At 34.5% G+C, this 22,309-nt stretch overlaps 1 protein-coding gene across 2 annotated transcripts; it reads left to right on the top strand.

Moving 5' to 3' along the window:
* The first annotated feature begins 1,270 nt into the window (after positions 1 to 1,270).
* Positions 1,271 to 21,250, top strand: LOC114748369 (disease resistance protein RLM3-like). Of its 2 annotated transcripts, none has more exons than XM_028936743.1 (5): positions 1,271 to 1,277; positions 18,194 to 18,966; positions 19,109 to 19,303; positions 19,780 to 19,917; positions 20,928 to 21,250. In XM_028936743.1, the coding sequence occupies exons 2-5, from the start codon at positions 18,209 to 18,211 to the stop codon at positions 20,977 to 20,979; spliced, it is 1,143 nt and encodes a 380-aa protein (XP_028792576.1). In that variant the 5' UTR covers positions 1,271 to 1,277; positions 18,194 to 18,208; the 3' UTR covers positions 20,980 to 21,250. The 2 variants fall into 2 exon arrangements, with proteins under 2 accessions (XP_028792576.1, XP_028792577.1); XM_028936744.1 differs by lacking the exon at positions 1,271 to 1,277 and adding an exon at positions 14,366 to 14,370 and having other exon boundaries at positions 18,588 to 18,966.
* The last annotated feature ends 1,059 nt before the right edge of the window (positions 21,251 to 22,309 follow it).

Here is a 22,309-nt window from a genome sequence, read left to right as displayed (position 1 = left end):
TAGTTTACGTCCTTATTTAATTGTCAGTTGGCAATTGGCATCCTTACCATGATTATTAAATATTTTGGGTTAATACTCTTCCAAGATGCAAGGACCAAATGTTCACAGGATGCAAACAGTTATATAATGGTGTAAATAAATTTTGGGTTAATACTCTTCAACTCGTAAATATAAGACCCATTTTGTAATATAATTTATGCTACAAAATATGTTTTACATTTAAGATTAGAAGAATATTGTTTTTCATCTCTAAAATGTGGTCTTATTTTGATTTTAATTCCTAAAATTTAGAACCAATAGTTTTGGTTCCCAAAACTTTATTTCAGTGACCAAACATTTTTAAGCAAATCAAAATAAAATCCAATTTCAGGGACTGAAATAATTAGTTTAAATTTCAGGAACCAAAATCAAAATGAAATCAAATTTCAGGAACCAAAATTAGTATAAACCCATTAATTTTAATTAAAAAATTGGGTCGAGTAACGCAGAAACTAATTAAATTAAGCTGATAATAGAGGAATCTGAATCTTTTGGTTGGCTAAAATATATACGCTAATTAAGATAATTTCCTTTTTTTCTTGGTCTTATATAACAATTATTCCGATCCCAAAAATAAAAGCTAAATAATTGAATTTTTTTCTAGTAAAAAATAATTAAATTTTTAAATGTTACAAAATAATTAAATTAGTAATCTGTAAGAAAAATGTGTAGCAGAAACTAAAAATGAAGAGTCCGCAGGCAGAGTTGGGTGCAGTCCTGTGCCCTCCCTTAAGGGTCCGTTTGGTATGAGCAATCTCTTTCATGTTATTTTAATTAAAACATGATGAAATTGGAGTGTTCTTATTTATCTTTAAATAAAGTTTTGTGGTCTCCTAAAATTCCCAACTAATCACACAGTTTTATTAACTATCAAAATTAATTGTAGATTTTTTGGGGGGTCATTGCATTTTTCTCTAGAATCTAGATTCAACTGATAAGGTGGGATTTATTTTTCAATTCTTTAAACTTAATTCAACTTCCCCGAAACTCCAAGCGAATTTTCTATTCATTTGTATCATTTCCTTTCAACTTCTCTCCAGTTGACTTTTGTGAAGAAAGTAATTATACCCAAGGTTTTTCTCTCATCTATACCACTCTAATCGTTATTATTTGTCAGAGAGAAATTTTGGTTCTTTTTATTTGTCACTTTTATCTTTTTTAATACTACCTCTGGTCCTCAATATAACACTTTGTTTGATTTTTATTTTAGTCCTAAATATAAGACTCCAATTCACTTTGTTTCTCATATTTATGCAATTTTTCCTAAGATAGTCCTTCTAATAATTGTAGTTTTAGCCAACACACTTGACTAGTAAAGATATTTTAGGAAAGACAACACCTATTTATTACAAATAACTAATTTAACTTATTTTCTTAATCTCCTCATATTAGTCAACTAGCTTTTATAATTAGGACCGGAGGTAGTACTTCATTTCTACTTTTTTCCCCTATTAATTATAGTAAAGTTGAAGACTAGTGTTTGATGCTCTTCTTAATAAAGGCAAAAGTGAAAGGCTTCATCTATTTAATGCTCTCCTTAGTATGTGAGAAACTCCTGCAAGTGACAAATAATAAGAATAAAATGGTGTATATATATTTCGCATATTTCAATCCCAAATTCAAAACTTAGAACAAATTTCACATCCAATAACAATAAGCTTGATACAAATTTGACATCCAATAACTATCAGCTTGATCTATCACAATTTAAGAATGCCGCGTTCGACCTCCATGAGAAGTAAAGATCTTGCAAGCTGTTAGAATATAATTATATTGTTTATTGTTTATACGGTTAAATACTTGTATAGCTGTATCATTTATATCTCCTCCCTACACGTGTATGGTTATAATTGTATAGCTTATAGAAACCCTATCTATTGTGTCCTATATATATTAAAGGAATCTGAGCAGAGCCGCTATAGTGTCTCAGAATATTCATTTATCCTCATTGTATTGTCTATTCTTTCTTGGTATCAGAGCCAGGAAATGGCGTCTCCCAATACGTCTGATGCTTCTGATTCAACAGTCACAAAGACTTATAGTCTATTTAATTCATCCTCTCAGACCTCTGCGATCAAGTTGGATCGCACCAACTATCTTGTTTGGGAGTCGGTCGTCCTGCCTCTAATAGAGGGAAACAAGCTGGAATCCCACATCAACGGTCTCGGTCATGCTCCTCCTCGTCTCATTCCAGCTGTAGCCGGCGATACTACTAGGGCAAAATCAAACCCAGAGTATGAAAACTGGCATTCTGTAGATCGTATGCTCGTCAGATGGTTGAGAAATACGATGACTCAAGATGTTGCAGCATAGCTGCTCCACTGTCGTTCGGCCGAAGAGTTGTGGACTGCAGCCAAAAGCCTTACCTGTGCTTCAACCAAGGCTCGGATTATGATTCACAAAACTAAGCTCCATAGCACACGAAAGAACAATCTGAAAATGAAAGAGTACCTGGGTAAGATGAAAAATATCTCAGATCAGCTAGCACTAGCTGGAGCACCAGTGTCGACAAAAGACCTTATTTTGCACACTCTTAATGGACTCGATGCTGATTACAATGCCATTGTAGTCAAGCTATCGGACCAACTTCATCTCAGTTGGGTCGAAGTGCAGGCCTCTCTGTTAGCTTTTGAAAGTCGCGTTGAGCAGCTCAGTCAAATGTCATCTTTGACCATTCAACCCAGTGCCAATATCGCACAAAAGGCCGATATGTCTGATGAAGGCCGTCGCTCCTCTAACTCCAGCAATAATCATGGTGGCCGGCATGGCCGTGGCGGCTCTCACAGTGGTTACTCCAGAGGACGCTGTAGTGGTAGTGGTGGCCGTAGTGGTCGCCCGTTCTGTACCTATTGTGAAAGGTATGGACACTTTGCTGCAACGTGCTATGATCGGATGGATCAGCAAAATGCGTACCCGCCTCCCCAACCGAACTTCTACTCCTCTGGTTTTCATCGTCCTCGGGCTCCAGATCATTATAACCCACAAGCTTACTATGTTAATCCCTACTCAGTTGCTGACCCAGCTTGGTATATGGATAGTGGAGCAAATTATCACGTCACACCGGATTTAGATCAGCTGGATTATGTTGCTCCCATAGGTAAGACTCATCTATACACTTGTACTAGACAACGGAGTCCTATCTTGGGTGTCGGTTCTACTACTATTCCTTGTAATCATTCTCAATCTAACCTTCTACCTAAGCACGGAATGTATCCAATAGGACCTAAATCTCCTCAGCCACAAGCACATGTCGCAGACACGCATTCAGTTCCAGATTTTGTTTATTGGCACCATACTCTTAGACATCCTGGTTCTAAAGTTTTGAAGCAAGTTTTAAATAAGTGTAAATTGAATATCCATGTGAATGAAAATTATACTTGCGAAGCTTGTCAATTTGGAAAATCAAAGCTATTACCTTTTCCTAAGTCTCATTCTCAAGCTTCTTCTCCTCTAGAGTTAATTCATACTGATCTCTGGGGACCATCTCCGGTCCAATCTGTTAATGGTTACTGATTTTATATCCATTTTGTTGATGATTTTAGTCGCTACACATGGTTATATCCACTCAAACATAAAGAAGAAGCAATCCCAGCCTTTAATCATTTTCGAGCTCTTGTTGAAAATTAGTTTGATGCCAAAATAAAATCATTTCAATGTGACAATGGATCAGAGTATAAACCATTTATTCCTGTTGCTCAAACTGTTGGTATTAATATCAGATTTACTTGTCCTTACACTTCTCAACAAAATGGTAGAGCAGAGAGAAAAACACAGACATATAGTTGAAACTGGGCTAACCTTACTTGCGCATGCTCATATGCCTCTCACATACTGGGTGGATGCTTTCTATATGGCTGTTTACTTGATTAATAGACTTCCAACACCAATGCTTAATGGCTCAACTCCTCTGTTCAAATTATATAAAAAGGATCCAGATTATAAGAGTCTCCAACTGTTTGGGTGTGCATGTTATCCTTGTTTGAAACCGTGTAACGAGCATAAATTTCAGTTTCATAGTCAACGATGTGTATATCTCGGACCAGCCGCTCAGCATAAAGGATCCAGGTGTTTAAGCGCCTTTGGGAAAATCTTTGTTTCTAGACATATTGTTTTTTATCCCACTCTGTTTCCTTTTGCCACAGGTTTTCTTAATCACAAATTGGGCTCTGTCTCTCCATCCATTGTTTAGCCTCTGATTATTCAACCACCGAGAATTCATGACACAGCTGATCCAGTCCATAAGCCTAATCCATCCATCTCTTCAGTTGATAGTGATGGGTCCAATAGTACTCAAGCAACTGATCATACTTCTTTGGACCGAGCTGCAAATCAACCAGAAACTTCAGGTGAACTAACGTCCATTCTTCATCAGGCCAAGCTTCAAATGATGGCCATCTCCTCCAGTCAATCCGCCAAGAGATGTGAACACTCATGTCATGACAACATGGGCCAAAGCGGGTGTTTTAAGCCCAAATATCCTTTTGTCGGGCTTCTTAACTCTGAAGATCCACTTTCCTTGTCCAAGTGCTTAGAACCCAAGTCAATCAAGGATGCCCTAGCCATCTCTCATTGGCGTTGTGCAATGGCAGAAGAATTTGATGCACTCCAAAGAAATCATACTTGGATATTAGTTCCATATAGAGGCTAGAAACTTGTTGATAGCAAATGGGTCTTCAAAACTAAGTTCCAACCAGATGGGTCACTCCTAAAGCCGAAAGACGTTTTCATGACACAACCAGAGGGCTTTGTCGATCGGTAGAGACCGAATCATGTCTGTAAGTTAGTCAAAGTAATATATGGTTTCAAACAAGCTCCCAGAGCTTGGTTTGATCGCTTATGGTGCACTTTAATCAATTGGGGATTTCAAAATGCTAAGAGTGATATCTCCCTCTTCTTCTTACGGATAGACAAGCTAACAGTATTTGTCTTGATCTATGTGGATGATATTTTGGTGACTGGAAACAATCTGAACTACTTGAATACCTTTGTGAAAAGACTGAATACTCTATTTTCCTTGAAGGATCTCGGTCCACTGTATTACTTCCTTGGTCTTGAGGTCTATAGAGATAGTTCAGGCATGCTAAATATACACTTGATATATTGAAGAAATTTAATATGCTTGATTGTGCACTTGTCACTACTCCTATGGTTACTGGGAGACAATACTCAATGAATGATGGTGAATTGATGAATGATCCGACTCTGTATAGGCAAGCAATTAGGTCTCTACAGTACCTAACTACTACACATCCTGATATAGCTTATTCTGTAAATAAGCTTAGTCAATTTCTTTCTCAACCAAGGACCACTCATTTTCAAGCAGTAAAGAGGATTTTTCGATATCTAAAGGGTCCTTATCATTTTGGATTACATCTGAAACCTCTCAAGTCTTTACAGTTACATGCCTTTACTGATGTTGATTGGGCAACAAACATTAATGACAGAAAATCGATGGGTGGTTTTTGTGTATACTTTGGAGGTACATTGATTTGTCGGTCCTCACGGAAACAAAGAGTTATCGCTCGGTCAAGTACAGAATCAGAGTACCGAGCCCTTGCTGATGGAGCAGTTGAACTACAATGGTTGAGCTCCCTAATCTTCGAATTAGGTCTATTCATAAAGAGACCATCCCTTATTTGGTGTGATAATCTCAGTGCTAAGGCCTTGGCAGCAAATCCAGTGCAACATGCTAGAAGCAAACACATCAAAATAGACATTCATTTTGTGCGAGATATGGTGTTAGTAGGAAAGCTCGACATTAGATATATTCCTTCAACTCAACAAGTAGCAGATTGCTTTACCAAGCCCCTTGCTCAAGCTCTTTTTCAGTCATGCAGAAACAAACTCGGGATGCGTATTGCACCCTCTCGTTTGAGGGGGAATGTTAGAATATAATTACATTGTTTATTGTTTATACGGTTAAATACTTGTACAGCTGTATCATTTATATCTCCTCCCTACACGTGTATGGTTATAATTGTCTAGCTCATAGAAACCCTATCTGTTGCGTCCTATATATATGAAAGGAATCCGAGTACAACCACTACAGTGTCTCAGAATATTCATTTATCCTCATTATATTGTCTATTCTTTCTCAAGCACCATTGACGGACGTTTTATATACAATATCCATTTGCTTATATTACAACATGGGGATGTTTTATTATTTATGTATATTTTGTTTGGTTGGAGACATGCATCTGCAGATTGAGAGGTTAGAGCAACCGGCACAGCTTCAAGAACAGATTTTTGAACAAATACAAATTAAGTTAAGTTTTACATATAATTAAACTATAAGAAACTTTGTGCCAAAAAAGAAAGAAAATAGTGCTAACAAAAGCAATGCAAAATTAAGATTAATAGGCATCTAGTTAGTACAGTAAGATATTGTATGTTGATCAAATTTGGAGAGAAATATTAAAAATATATATAATTAATTACTTGCGACTACAATGAATAACAATATACGAGGAACAATAAATTTTGCATCGAACACTTGCAATGATTTTCAAACTTCTTGTAAAAAAACTTAATACTCATCTAATTCTTAATATATGACCTAATTAGTGAATTGATCTTGTCCTAAATATAAGACATATTTTTCATATTTATTATTTTTTCTAAATTATTCTTAGTGATACTCCTTCAATAATAATCAAATATGAGAGGGGAATGAGATATTAAGAAAAATGATTATGATATTTTAGAAAAAACATATGATATTTCTTATGATTAACTAATTTATCTAATTTTATTAATCTAATTAAATTAGTTAAATAAATTCTATATTAAGGATCAGACAAGTACAACGAAAAGCTAGGCTTAATTAATTAAGGGATTTAATCTTATACATTTGACCCGCTCATTTTCCAGGAAGTTTCCGTACACTGAAATACTACTTTCTATTTTCCTCTTAATATGTGTCTCAGCAGATCAGCAAGCAGCCGGCTTAAGAATTTTCCAGGAAGTTAATATATTGTTGTAACCACCTGCTCTCTCCTTTTCCTCTAATGTATTGTATTGCACAGGTTATACAATAAAAGCGTGAGCACCATTTTAGTGTGCGTCCTTCCATTCTTCACCCTCTTTCAATCTCAGTCACCCTGATGCAATCATCGGCATCATCTTCTTCTGCTTCATCCTCTGACCCTAACCCTAGTACGGGAGAAAATGCTCATGACGTATATATCAGCTTCAGAGGAGAAGATGCCCGCCACGGTTTCGTGAACCATCTCCGTTCTGCTTTGGGAAGGCATGATATTAGAACATACATGGATGGTTGCGATCGAGAAAGAGGAAGCGAAATACCATCGGCACTTTTAAGAGCAATAGAGCAATCCAGGATTTCACTCATCGTCTTCTCCAAAATCTATGCCTCCTCAAAGTGGACTTTGGATGAACTGGAGAAGATTATGAAGTGCAAGAGAACAGGCGGACAACTTGTCATTCCCATTTTCTATGGAATCAGTCCTTCAGAAGTCCGAAAGACAAGGAGTTATTCAACTGCTTTTAAAAATCACAGGAACCTGTCTAGGGCCATCATGGACGAGACAGCACAACGGTGGGCGATCGCCATGAAAGAAGCCGCCAATCTCGCTGGTTGGGAAAGCTCCACTTACAGGTACCGATTAATTAATATTGCTCTCTCTTTCTCTCGGCATTACTAAGAGAGTTTGTTTGGTCAGAGATTAATAGCTGTGTTAAACTATCAATATATAGATGGCGTTCTTTGTAGAGCTTTACATGGAGATGGATGTCGTCGTCCAAGTCCCAATCTCCTGTTTTTTTTTTGGGGGGGGGGGGGTTTAATGCGATACGCCATCAAAAATTTTAAGGGGATAGTTTTGAAAATTTTTTTTAAAAAAATGTGATGTACAGAAACAGAATAAGGTACATATAGGAGTCAATAACAAGGAAACAAATCAAATTCATTTGCCACATCACGAACCATGATGGGAATAAGAAAGAGACAAACCAAAATTCATCATGCATGCCTCCAATACCACATATTCAAGTAAATAATCAAACACGCGATAATACCAGAATTAGTTTCAGTCCTCAAAAGAAAAAAAAATAATTAATGGATTGCAGGTTAAGAAAAACAAGATGATGAAGCAGTGGATTTCTCTCTATTTTCTAATCCGGATTGAAATCATGGATGAGATTATTGTTGTTGTTGTTATAACGACTTGTTTTTAATTATTTATTGTAAAAGGAGAATTTTCAAATTGCAAGAGAGAATCAACAAAATTATATTTTTGTTATTATTTTTGTGGGGCCCAGATAAAATAAAATGGGGCGTTGACAAATGACAATAGATCTCCAAGGACTAATAATGTGTGTCTCTTGGTATAGAACGGAATCAGAGCTCGTGGAAGTTATAGCTGTGGAAGTTAAGAGACAACTAGAATTAGAATCTGTGATGCCCATAACCCGGGGGCATGATCAGCCAGATCAGCCACAGCCCTCAAGCTTGGATGGTTCCAGATCCTCTGTGTATAGGTACGTTCCTTTTATTCATACTCATTAGATAAATACTTTAAAATAACTCCTCCTCCGGTCTTTAATATAAGACCTAATTGTTAAATTAATTTTGGTCATAAATATAAGACCTATTTATTATATTTATTAATTTTTTCTAAATTACCCTTATGGATATTCACTCAACCATAATCAAGTAAGTGAGGAAAGGAGAATATTAAGAAAGATAATTATGGTGTTTTAGGAAAGACATGTCATATTTTATATAATTAACTAACTTACCTAATTTTTTTAATCTAATCAAATTAGTTGAATAAGTCTTATATTAAGAATCGAAGGAGTATTAGTTTACTTTTAACTGTACAAGAAGGTTAAAAAAACGATCAGCCTTTTCCCACAGTGAAAAGATTGTTGGAGTTATCTTTTTTAAAATAGATATTCCTTCGTTCCTTAATATAAAACCTATTTAACTAATTTGATTAGATTAAGAAAGTTAGGTAAGTTAGTTAATTATAAAAAAATGTGACACATTTTTCCTAAAATACCATAATCATATTTTTTAATACCCTCTCTCCCTCTTCTACTTGATTATAGTTGAGGGAGTATCTATAGGAATAATTTAGAGAAAATTGATAAATATGAAAAATGGGTCTTATATTTAGGACCAAAACTAACTTAACAATTGGATCCTATATTAAGGATCGGAGGAGTATTATCATTAAATTATAAATCTATATGAAAAAAATAAGAATATATATTTAGGTGTGATTGAAAATCTTAACATAATACTACTTCCAGTCATTTAACATAAGAACTAATTGACTAATTTGAATAAATTAAGAAAGTTAGTTAAGTTAGTTATTTGTAATAAATAGGTGTTGTCTTCCTTAAAATACCCTTACTAATCATATGTATTAGCTAAAACTACTATGTGATAAAACGTTTAACATGTGCAACTATTACAAGGACTATTTTGAGGGAAAAAAGAATAAATATAAGAGACAAAGTAGATTGAGGTTTTATATTTATTACCAAATTAAAAGTCAAATGGGCTCTTGAGTACGGGAGATAGTAGATATATAAGGAACTTTCAAGTGTATATGGGACCCTTTTGTGGTGGTCTTATGAGGAGGCTAATATATATATATATATATATATATATATATATTTATATTTCACAAAGGCAATTAATGACAATGTGAAGTCAAACACAGGAACCGTTATGTACAGAGGTCAGCGCAACGTTGGTGGGAAACCTAACACGATCGATGGAGCACGCACAACAATAGCCTTCCTCCTCATCTTCTACAAATTCACTCTGAAACGCTGCGTTGCATTCACAGCAACCATCGCCAGTTATGCTCTCCAAGATCGTACGACGTACGTCTTTCCAAGCGCAATAAGGCCACATTCTGAAACTTAACTGCGTCTGAGTCTGATGTTGTTATAACGTAGTAGTTTAATTCCTTTTTAATTTGTGCCACTTGTTTCAAATGTTTGGATGAAGTCTAATAAGGTGTTGTTTCCCCGAATGCGTTTGTGCTTGGTTTAGCTGGGCTTATGAACTCATACCTTTCTTCTGAGATTATAATGTGGTTCATCCACGCTGTTTCCATCAACACTCTGCAATATCGGATCTATATATCTCCATGAATTTCTCAAAGCATGCCGCTATTAATTAATATGATCTTATTGCTGTAAATGCGTTGTAGGGGTAAGAATTGACAACTATCCTGTATAGTAAAATGGAAAAAAAGAAAACTTCTTTTTACAGTCATTATGAAGATTTATTTGTCAAACAAGCACTCATGTATATGCTTGCTAAATAACAGAGGATTCTGTATGAACCATCACATTTAATTTTGTTAACAGCAAAGCTTATTTCTAGACAAAGTGATAGTGGCATATTCAAGAGCATCCACTGTTAACAAAATATGGAATCTATCTCTCTGTAATTTCTTTCAAGATTCAATTAAAACTCACTTTACTTTGTACAAGTATATGATATATGAAATGATGAGCTTGGCCTTGTAATTAAATTGTAAAAATACTTGAGCAAACGGGAAGTTTAATCACGCAGAAACAGATCCTCAGTTTGAGCTCTATGTTACAAATGAGGTGTGGATCAAGTTTGTAGTAGAATTTGACCAAATCGTATCCAACTTTGTGAGATTGTAACCCATCGCAGAACGTTAAAAAGAACTCGAGGCGTGATATTAATATGGGAATTTTAGATGATTGAGATAATTCATCTTTGGCATAACATAATATAATATCTACATGTACTTAATAGAAAAGCTAGTTAATTAATTTAAATACTTCTCCGGTCCTTAATATAAGACCCATTTAACTAATTCGATTAGATTAAGGAAGTTAGATAAGTTAGTTAATTATAAGAAATGTGACATGTTTTTCCTAAAACACCATGATCATCTTTTTTAATACATCTCTCACTCTTCTACTTGATTATGGTGTTGAAAGAATATCTTTAGGGGTAATTTAGAGAAAATTGATAAATATAAGAAATGGGTTTTATATTTAGGACCAAAACCAACTCAACAATTGGGTCCTTTATTAAGGACCGGAGGAGTAGATTAAAAAAAATTAGTTAAGTTAGTTGTTTGTAATAAATAAGTATTATTTTTTCTAAAATACTTTTACTAATAAAGTATATTAACTAAAACTGTCATATGAATAAATATTTAACATATGTAATTATGACAAAGACTACCTTAAAAAAAAGATAAATATAAAAAATAAAATAGATTAAAACCTTATATTTAAAACCAAATTAAAAATCAAATTAACTTTTATGTTAACGACTAGAAATAGTACTTGAAGCTTGCCTTCTTCACAAAAAATCATGTAAAACTTCTGTATCATGCCTAGTTTTTTCATATAACAAAAAGTTTTAATGAGTTGAGTCCTGACACATTTAAGAATTGCTCATCAATAAAATTCTCACGTTGACAAAATTACGAGTTAACTCCTTATTAACCAAATCAATCTTTGTGGGCATATGGCCGAAGAGGCTGTATCATTTATCGGGCTTTTTGGTTCATATATAGAACTTTTGGAAGACCTGACTGGGCTCGATTAGGCTGAACTGGACCTTGACTTAATCTGGAGTTTGAATGTTTCTTTTCTTAAACGTTGACTATCATTTTCATTATATTGCATCAGCGTTTCGTCACAAATTACTACATTTGCTTCTAATTATAAGAATTAGTTGATTAATTTGAAGAAATTAAGAAAATAAATTGAATTAGTTATTTGTAATGAATAGATATTGTCTTTCCTAAAATATCCTTACTAATCAAGTATATCGGCTATAACTACCATTATTAGAAAAACTACTTTAGAAGAAAATACATAAATATCAGAGATAAAATAGGTTGAAGTCTTATATTTAGAACCAAAATAAAAATCAAATGAGATCTTATATTAAGAATCGGAGCTAGTATAAAATGATTAAAATACGTCTTGTTCAGCATAAAAAAGGAACAGAAAATCATCGTTTGGTTGTAAGCATCTGCTTCCACCCTGGACTAATTAACGTCAACCAATCGAAATTCACGACGTCACTGACACAGTGGTATTTTCTTGCGAAGAGCAACCTGCGAGGGACATTCTTTTGGCTAACTTTACACTAATTAGTTAAATTAAAGTATATGAATTAAAATTAAAAACACAATTTCGTTGTATAAAAACGATAAAAAAAATAAAGATTAATGGGCATATCTAATTAGATCGATCAGTAAGATATTAATTGATCAAATTATATATATTTGGAGATAGATAATATGAAAAAAAAATGAAATTAATTACTTGCGACGATGAATAACAACATACGAGGAATAACAAATTTTACCTCAAACACTTGCGATGATTTCCAACCTTCCCATAAAAACTTAATACAACGAAAAGTGAGGACTAATTAAGGGATTTAATGTTAAACATATGGCATTTTCATTTTCGTAGAAGTTTCCAAACTCTTTTTGTATGCGTCTATGCGAGATGACCTAGTCAGCATAATGCTAATCAATCCTCTTAATTTCTTTGGAAGGGTTTGGTCCCGGCCATTAATTAGATGAATCTAACGGACATCAAATCACGCACGTTCATCTGTCCGATAGATCCAACGGCAAAAAAACCTTCATAACCGTCCCAAGCAAGAAAGCAAGAAACGCGGCAAAACGCTGCGTTTACCTTCAATCTTTTTCTTCCTAGCTCTTCTTGCTATATGTTCGGCCCCTCTCTTTCACCTCGCCTTAATCTTTGTCAAACCTCCTTCCATGTTTTTTCCTCTCAGTTCTTACAATCTTCATTGCAACATGACTTCGTCACGCATGATGTCACAGTTTTAAACGGAATATTCTGGGATCTTGCCCACCACAGCTGAAATTTTACTTTCTATTTTCCGGGAAAAATATGTCCCTCAGCAGATCAGCAAGAGGCCAGCTTATGCATTTTGCTTTTGGTCAACCCTCCTGCTGCGAGACAATCCTGAAAATGAATTGAACGAAGAATTGTCAATTAGCAAGAGCCACCCAAAATGAAATCATCAGCTTCATCATCGCCTTCTTCATCTTCATATGATTCATTTAGTGCCTGTCTTCTATGACGTAGATCCAAGCACTGTCCGTAAGCAGATGGCAAGTTATGCAGAAGCATTTGCAGTTCATGAACAGAATTTTAAGGGTAGCTCGGAGAAGGTCCAGTAATGGAGGAATGCTTTGACGGAAGCTTCTACTTATTCGGGCTGGGATTGTACCATCAACAGGTAATTAATTGATTGTACGAATTGAATTTAAAGAAAAAAAATCAGATAGTAGATTTAGAAATATTTTGTGATGTATATGCAGGACAGAACATGAGATCGTGGAGGAAATAGGGAAGTTTGTGTTGGAGGAAGTTGATGGGGTGAACGTCAGAGACCTGGATTTGCAGGTTGAGAAGTTAGAGAAACTTTCACAGCTTCAAGTAGAGTTTTCGGAAGAAGTATATAGTTCTGAGAATAAAAGAAACCATGAGGCAACCCTGGAACGCATCACACGACTCAAAATGGAGAAGAAGTTCAGGATGCTTCGTCTCACACCTGACTTGCTTTCCCATATGGAAATTTAACCAACCACTGATACTTATTTCTAGTCTCGATCATCTTGCAAGGCAAATATTGATGGAAGTTCTATGTATAATCTTCCTCTCTGTTTATTGTAATGTGGGGACGTTTTACGTTTTATGGATATTTTGTTTGGTTGGAGACATGGATTTGCAGCGAAAGAGGTTAGAGCAACCGGCACAGCTTCAAGAAGAGATTTCTGAACAAATACATAACAATAGAGAAGAAGTGGAGGAAGCTTCGCCTCACCCCTGACCTGCTTTCTGAAATGGAAATTTCAAGCACCACCAAAAATTATTTCTAGCTGCACATCTTGTTTTAATGTACTACCTCTAATACAACCTTTAATATAAGATCTAGTTTGTTGTTCATTTTAAACCACAAACTAGATTTTATATTAAGGATTGGAGGTAGTATTTCTTTTTTATTATGGTAGGAATAACGGATCCTTTGTTTGAGCTGTACTAAATATATTACAATGATTTGGTAATTAGTACTTGTTCTTTTTTGCTGTAACGACGTCGTTGATGAAGTTTATATTGGAATTTAATTGAATCATTGATTTTTTTTTTTGTATTTTAAAAGTTAAATTTACATATATGTCAGCGTATGGTTATGGCTGTTTATTGAAGCCCAAAACATAGTACAAGGCCCAAAATGACTAGATGGGCTCTCTCTCTAGAGTCTCACTGTTCTAGATCCTTCCTATTGTTTCAGCAAGGAGATAGGTAATAAAGTCATCATCTGCTACAGGTTTTCTGGCGGCAACAAGAGAGTCAGCAAGCAAGTATAGTGGCTCTTTTATGATACTCAGACGTTGATTCTCCACCTTTCTTCAAGTTAGTGATCTGCTGATGAAGATGAACTAGCTTGGCTTGTGTTTCCTGGGAAAAAGATGTCTCCAAGGCTATCCACATTGATCTTGAAGTTTTGTGTCTAATGAACTGGGGAATTATTTTTTCAGAAAGAGAAGCAAGAAGAACTGACAGAACCTGTTGATCTTGATGGAACCATGAAATATAGTATCTGATGGGCAGACCAGAAGAAGTTTTAGAAGGAGGTTGAGGTATAGAACCATCAATATAACCAAACAACTGTTGACCAAAGAGATAAGTCATGATTTGTGATTTCCAGATAAGATGGTCGTCTTGAGTGAGCTTAATAGTGATATGGCCAGAAAGATGTGAAGCAGGGACTGTGAATGGATTTATGGACGAGGAAGGAGTGTTAGGTGGGGTGGTGATAGAGCTGGGAGTTGGAGAGCTAGCCATCTCCTAGGAGTATGGCTCTGATACTATAAAGAGACAAAAAGGAGAGAAAAGTATGAAAACTATGTGTGTGTATTTCTCTTGTGTATTGCATGTACATTGAAATATTGCATATATAACAATTGTGAGGAGGGTGCTGATACAATAAGAAGGATCTAGAACAGTGAGACCCTAGAGAGAAAACCCATCTTGTCATTTTGGCCCTTGTACTATGTTTTGGGCTTCAATAGGGTTTAAAATTGCAGCCTGTAAGCTCACAACTCTCCTATTAACGTACAAAGCTGTTATGCTGGCTAAAATAAAATTACTAGTTACAGAAATAAATGTTGACAAATTTGATAGCTCATCAAAACGGTTGCCCACTATTTCATTAAAGTTTAGAAGACGCCTATTAATTATAGAAATAAATAACGTCTGCCTAGACATATATAGCCGTAAACTCTTGCTTATATTTATAACCATATATATTTTTCACTTTATAAAAGCCATCTATAGTTTTTGTCTATTGCAACGAGACAATATGATAATAACCATGTAAAAAAGATATATTTCATATGAGCATTGTTAATTATTATATACCCATTTATACTCCATGCCACCCCACATTTTGGCCGAATTTATTAGATTTAGAGTATCTTTAACTTCTATGAGCATAAGGTTTATCATAGAATATACAAGGACCAAATGTTCACAGGATCCGAACAATTTATATAATGGCATAGATACATTTTTATGACACAAGAATCCAAATGGAAAAAATTGGGTCAACGTAACGCAGCAACTAAATTAAGCTGATAATGGAGGAATCCGAATCTTTTGGTTGGCTAGAGTATTATATATATATATATATATATATATATTATACAACTCATTGAGTTAATCGTAAAAGGGAAAAAAAAAATCCGGTCTCCTCACTCCAACTCACAAGATCGACTTGGTCAAATTCCGCTATTATTTTCCGCTCTTAAGATTTTACTGTAAATATATATTTTTTCTTAAATAACGCCGGACCATTTGATAACACATAATTAAAGGATTGGGAACTATTCACTTCGCCCATAAATAGAATGAAACATATTTTGGTCCCAATGTATTTTTATCCTTCAATTATATTATAAATTTTGTTTTACTCTTCAACTTTCTTTTGATCTAATTCTCTACGTAATTAATTTGATTTTGGATTACAATTTCATACTTCGATTTTATTATTTTCTTAATAAAAATATCGTTTTTTTTCCCCGAGTCTGTAGACATATACATGTATTTTAATAGCTCACGGGTGGTCAGTAAGCATATTTAAAGTTAAAGTGACGTCCCACTCGAAAAAAAAAAAAAAGGTTAAAGTGATGTTGACATAAAGCATGCCCTTTTTAAAGTAACAACGATCGAATCCGGGTGAATGTGACTATGACTAGCTGCCCAAGTTTCTTTCATACAAAAACCCAAAAAAAAAATCCCTTGTGAGTTGCGAGTGTCCTTTATTCCTTCCGTTTCAAGACACTGAAGTTCTTTCATAACCGGAAAAAAAAAAAGAAAAAAGCAGCACCAGGTGTTGGTCGTGTGTATACACACACACAGACATTAGTACATTACATTTTATGTTGCACAAGATAAATATACGAAATGATGGCCAAAAAAAAGAAAAGAAAGAAATGAGTTAGTTTTGTAAACCGTACAAATACTTATTTTAGTGAAAGCAAACGGGCACTTTAATCACGCAGCTCTATGTTACCAATGAGGTGGATCAAGTTTGTAGTGTAATAGAAATGAATATATCATATCCACTTTTTTTTTTTTCTAACATAGGTGTCTCCTTATGGAGAGCAACCATGTTCAAGACATTGTTGAGTACTACCTTCGGTCCTAATTATAAAAGCCAGTTAACTAATTTGAGAAGATTAAGGAAGTAAGTTGAGTTAGTTATTTGTTTTAAATAGGTGTTATCTTTCCTAAAATATCCTTACTAATCAAATGTATTAACTAGAACTATCATTGTTAGAATGGCTACTTTGGAAAAAAAATGTATAAATATGAGAGACAAAATGGATTGGGGTCTTATATTTAGGACCAAAATAAAAGTCAAACAGGGTCTTATGTTAAGAATCGAAAGTAGTATTAAATATGGACACATCTCTCAGTAATAATTTAAATATTGATTTGCCACATTATGAAACTGGCTCCTTCCATTAGACTCAATTACTGTTGTCCAAATTGTATCCAGCTTTAATTTCTTTTGCATGCAAAAGGAAAAAATAGGAATCTGTAGCCCATTGCAAAACGTTAAAAAGAACTTGAGGCGTACGTGATATTAACATGGGAATTTCAGATAATTGAGGTCATTAATTTGATCTCTGGCATTGTATATATATACTTGACGCATGCGGATTGTTCACAAAAAATCATGGAAAACTTTGGCATCATACCTGGCTTTAATACTAGTATTAGGACCAGAGACAAGCATCATTATTTATCGGGGCTTCTCATAATTCATATTTCATAGGACTTCCGAAAAATTGACTGGGCTTGATCGAGCTGAGCTTGACCCTGACTTTGGAGTTTGAATGTTTCTTAATTAAACAATTTGACTATCGTTTTCACTGCATCAGCATTCTTGCAAATTATTAAATCATTAAAATACGTCTTGCTGTAAATAAATAAAGGAACACAAAATGATCGTTTGGTTGCAAGCATCTGCTTTCAAAGAATTTAAATGTTAAACGTTTGGCAGCCTCGTCTTCCCGGAAGTTTCCAAACTCTTTCTTAATTGTACGCGTTTATGCGAGATGACTCAGTCAGCATATGTATAATGCTAATCGATCCTTTATATGTAAGGCAGTTGTTTCTTCAGAAGGGTTTGGTTGGCTAGATGAATCTAATGGACTATATCAATCACGCACGTTCAGCTGTCCGATAGATCCAACGGCAGTAAAAACCTTGGTAATCGACTAAAGCAAGAAGAAACGCAGCAAAACGCTGCGTTTACCTTCAATCTCTTTCTTCCCACTTCCCAGTTCTGGTTGCTATATGTTAGGCCTCTCACTTTCCTCTCAGTTCTCACAATCTTCGCAGCGAGATGAGTCCGTCATGCATGATGTCACAGTTTTACAAAGACATATTCTGAAATCCTGTCCACCTCCACTGAAATTTTACTTTCTACTTTCCGGGAAAAATAATATGTCCCTCAGCAGATCAGCAAGCGGCCGGCTTATGCATTTTGCTTTTGGTCAACCCTCCTGCTGCGACACAATCCTGAAAGTGAATTGAACGAAGAATTATTAATTAGCAGGATTCACCCAGAATGAAATCATCAGCGTCATCTTCTTCTTCACATGATTCCTTGTATTTCTCGGCCATCCTTGGCCCTAGCAGCAGAGAAAACACTGATGGAGAAGAAGACACCTACATGGAATCATCATCATCATCATCCGCAGCAACATCGTCTTCTTCATCCCTCTTCGACCTTAGCTCTAGTACCAGAGAAAATACTCATCATCAGGACTACTTAAAATCACCATCATCATCATCATCAGCAGCAGCAGCATCATCTTGTTCATGTTCATCTTCCCAGCCTTCATCTTCTAACCCTAGCCCAATTACAGGAGAAAATAGTCATGGCGTATTCATCAGCTTCAGAGGAGAAGACACCCGCTACGGGTTCGTAAGCTATCTCCATGAAGCTTTGGAAACGAGTCATATCAGAACATACATGGATGATCGCGATCTGGAAAGAGGGAACGAAATATCATCCACGCTTTTAAGAGCAATCGAGCAATCCAAGATTTCACTCGTCGTCTTCTCCAAAAACTACGCCTCCTCAAGTTGGACTTTGGATGAACTAGTGAAGATAATGAACTGCAAGAGAACAAACGGACAAATTGTCCTCCCCATTTTCTATGGAATTAGTCCTTCAGAAGTCCGAAAGAAAAGGAGTTATTCAAATATTTTCAGAAATCACAATAACCTGTTTAGGTCCAATGTGAAGGAGACAAAGCAACGGTGGGAGAACGCCATGAAAGAAGCGGCCGATCTCGCTGGTTGGGATAGCTCTTCTTATAAGTACGTACTAGTTAATTGCTTTCTCTCTCTCTCACCATTAATAAGAAAGTTTATTTAGTCAGAGATCAATTTAGTTGTGTTAAATTCAAATGACTGTCTCTTAAACTGTCTCCACTTAGTGAATGGCATTTTGCTTGTATAGAAAGGAATCTGCCCTTTTGAAGGATATAGTTATTGATGTGAAGAGAAAACTGGACTGTATGAGCCACGGGAATGAAGGACTTTCATCGCAGAATTGTTCACCTGACGACGGACCCAATTCCGGCGGCGGCTCTTCACACGATGATGATGACCCTACGCCTGAAGATTCTTCTCCCGCGGCATGCCCGTCACATGGGTAACTCCATTCTCTTAATTTATATTTTTGACAGAGTTATAAGGACTCGACAGTGATCGACTGCGAGTCATTCTAATCAAAAAATATTACTGAAATACTCTTTAATACAAGAGCTAGTTAATTAATTTGAATAGGTTAAAAAAATTAACTACGTTAGTTCTTTGTAATAAATAGATGTTGTCTTTTTTAAGCTATCCTTGTTAATCAAGTGTGTATTGGTTAGAACTACTATTATTACAAGAACTATCTTAAAAAAAAATTAAATAGGAAAGATAAAGTAGACTGAGGTCTTATATTTAGGATCAAAATAAGAGTCAAATTAAACAAGCTCTTAAATTAAAAACCGGAAGAATTACAACTTTAATCTTCATCAAACATGGTCGATCTTGTTTCGTTATGGAAAATTAAAACAATTAGCAGCCTATTTAAAAGAGAATCCGGTTTCTAATGAATTTTAATTAATGACAAATGAGCAGAAATCTGAATTTAGTGGGCCATCTGGTGGACAAGATATGGGATGTTTTGTTGCGGAAGGAGAATGAGAGGTTGATACTCCAAACCAGGACGCCTCATCAGCCATCATGCTTGGATAGTTCCAGGTCCTATGTGTATAGGTATGTATCTTTTATTCATACTTCTTATATAAATTAATACTTAAAAATAATTATTATTCTTTCTAATCCTTTTTATAAGTATTTATTAACTTATTTTACTTAGATTTTAAAAAATAATTCGACTTAGTTAAGTGTCAATTTTTTAAATTTTTCAGAATCACCATTAAGCAAGTTAATATATATAATGTTACCCATAAAATTTCTTTCCAACAACATCGTCATTTAATAATTGACTAGTGGCTTTTGATAATTGATCTCAACATCTCATTAATAATAAAACCCCCTTTTTATGATGGTAATAAAACGGAAAATTTTAATAAATGCTCTAGTCAAAATACTATTTCTTATAAATAGGATTACAAGAACCCTTCTGCATAAAATTTCCTTATAAAAAGGGAGGAGCAGAGAGTTGTATGATATGTTGATGCATGATATTGATTATGCACATACATTGCACAAATTTATAAACGGTTATTTAAGTTATTTTTTATCCTCGATATTTGCTGTGGGTTTTCCAAAGTAACTTTTAAGTGTGTTTGAAGAGAGCCAGTCCTTGTGATTCTTGCTGGCAAGTTAGACTGAGAATTGTTTGACTGTTTCAATAAATCACTCCCATTTAAAATCATTAGAGTCGAGTTCAACTCCGGCTGAATAGAGAATTGGTGAATTTGAGTTTGAATTGGTCTCTAAATTTAACAGAAGCAGTTATCTTTAAAACGGTTTAAAATTAAATAAATAAATGGATTTTTTTATTCAATCAAGTCAAATTTTTTCCCCAAAAATTTTTATTTGTCAGTACAAGATAACTTATAAAACATTATATGCTGTATTTAAAATATGTCACATCTTTCTATTTTTCCCCATTATTATTGCTTATGTTGGTATAGACTCTCATTCCGATTTAAGATATTTAATATTTATTATTAGCTATGTTACCATTGTTTAATAGTAACTGTTTTTATTTTTAAATCGTCGGCTAATATATATGTACGTGACTAATGTAAACACAGGAACCGATATGTACCCAAACAAGAGCATATATGGTGGGGAACGCGACATTAACATTTATCATCTTGTTCTGTTCATAGTTGAAGCAACTTCTGCAATTGTTCTAAAGGGCTGCACATGTATGGTTTTTTTTTTTTTTGGCCAAAGGCAAACAAATGCACGGCCACATTTTGAAACCTGGGTCTGAGTCAGATGAGTCTGATCTGATGTTGTTTTGTAAAAGCTAGTTTAATTCCTATTTAGTTTTTATGCGTGCCACTTGTTTGATGAAATGTTTAACGCAAAACGTATGTTAACCTCATAATTGTACAATTAATGCAGAGTGTTGGTTTAAATTACGAGCTCTTCTGTCTCTAGTCTCTGCGTTTATGAAAAATTCTGAGAATATAATGTGGTTGATCCTGTTTTGATCAACACTAGCTGTAAATGTCGATCTCTCTCCATGAATTTCTCAAAGAATGCCTATTAAAGTGATTTTTTTTTCAATATATATGTCGTTAATTAATTGAATAACTTAACAATAAAAACTCAAACAACTCTAAATCACATATTTTATTAATTTGAGAATTGATCGCGGTTTATATTTTCTCCACGTCCTTATAGAACATGAAAGAGAGAGAAACTTGGTGTTTTCATGTCCTTGTAGTCGATTGCTTGCCTAGCAAGCACATTTTCTGAAGTCAATTATTGAAGATAAATTAAAATAAAATACAGATACTTCTAGAACAATTAGCTGGACATTTAGTCAACATATATATTTTTAATCATCATAATAACAAAATCATATTTACGATTTGAAGTGAGAGTTAAAATTACTTGCACACCAAAAGAGATCCTCTCAGAATCTCCTCTCTCTTTTTTCCCACTATAAAATCTCATTCCAGCATTGAATCAAAAAATAAATAGTTCAGATATAATATTTTTAAAAATTGTTATTATTATAGTACATAAATAGAAGAAAGGTGGTGCATATCTTTTTTTTTTTTAAATATTAAACCTGAACTATTTATTTTTTAAACTAACAATAGAGATAGGATTATGAGAAGTAAATGAGAGAGAAGAATTCTAAGAGCATCCGGACCCCACATTGTTGATAGAATCACGCAACGTATTTTAACAATAAAGAAAAAGCAAGAGATTTTTTTTTTCATATAAAAGAGCCGCAGCGACTCTGTGTCTTCTAATTGAAATTCTAATACTCCCTTCATTTCTTATTATAAGAGATGAATAGAAGAATAACTAAATTACATGGATAAAAAAATAGTTGAAATTATTTTTGGACAATAAATATGTAAAAAGTATATATCCTAAATGTCCGTATTAATAAGGAGAGAGAGAATGATCAAATTATTTTTAAAAAAAACAGAAAGAAGTGGAGAGAGTG

This window comes from Neltuma alba, unplaced genomic scaffold, assembly GCF_004799145.2.
Source record: "Neltuma alba isolate B1F8T4 unplaced genomic scaffold, ASM479914v2 tig00005686_pilon, whole genome shotgun sequence".
Classification (NCBI taxonomy): domain Eukaryota; kingdom Viridiplantae; phylum Streptophyta; class Magnoliopsida; order Fabales; family Fabaceae; genus Neltuma; species Neltuma alba.
This window is presented reverse-complemented; position numbering and strand designations above follow the sequence as displayed.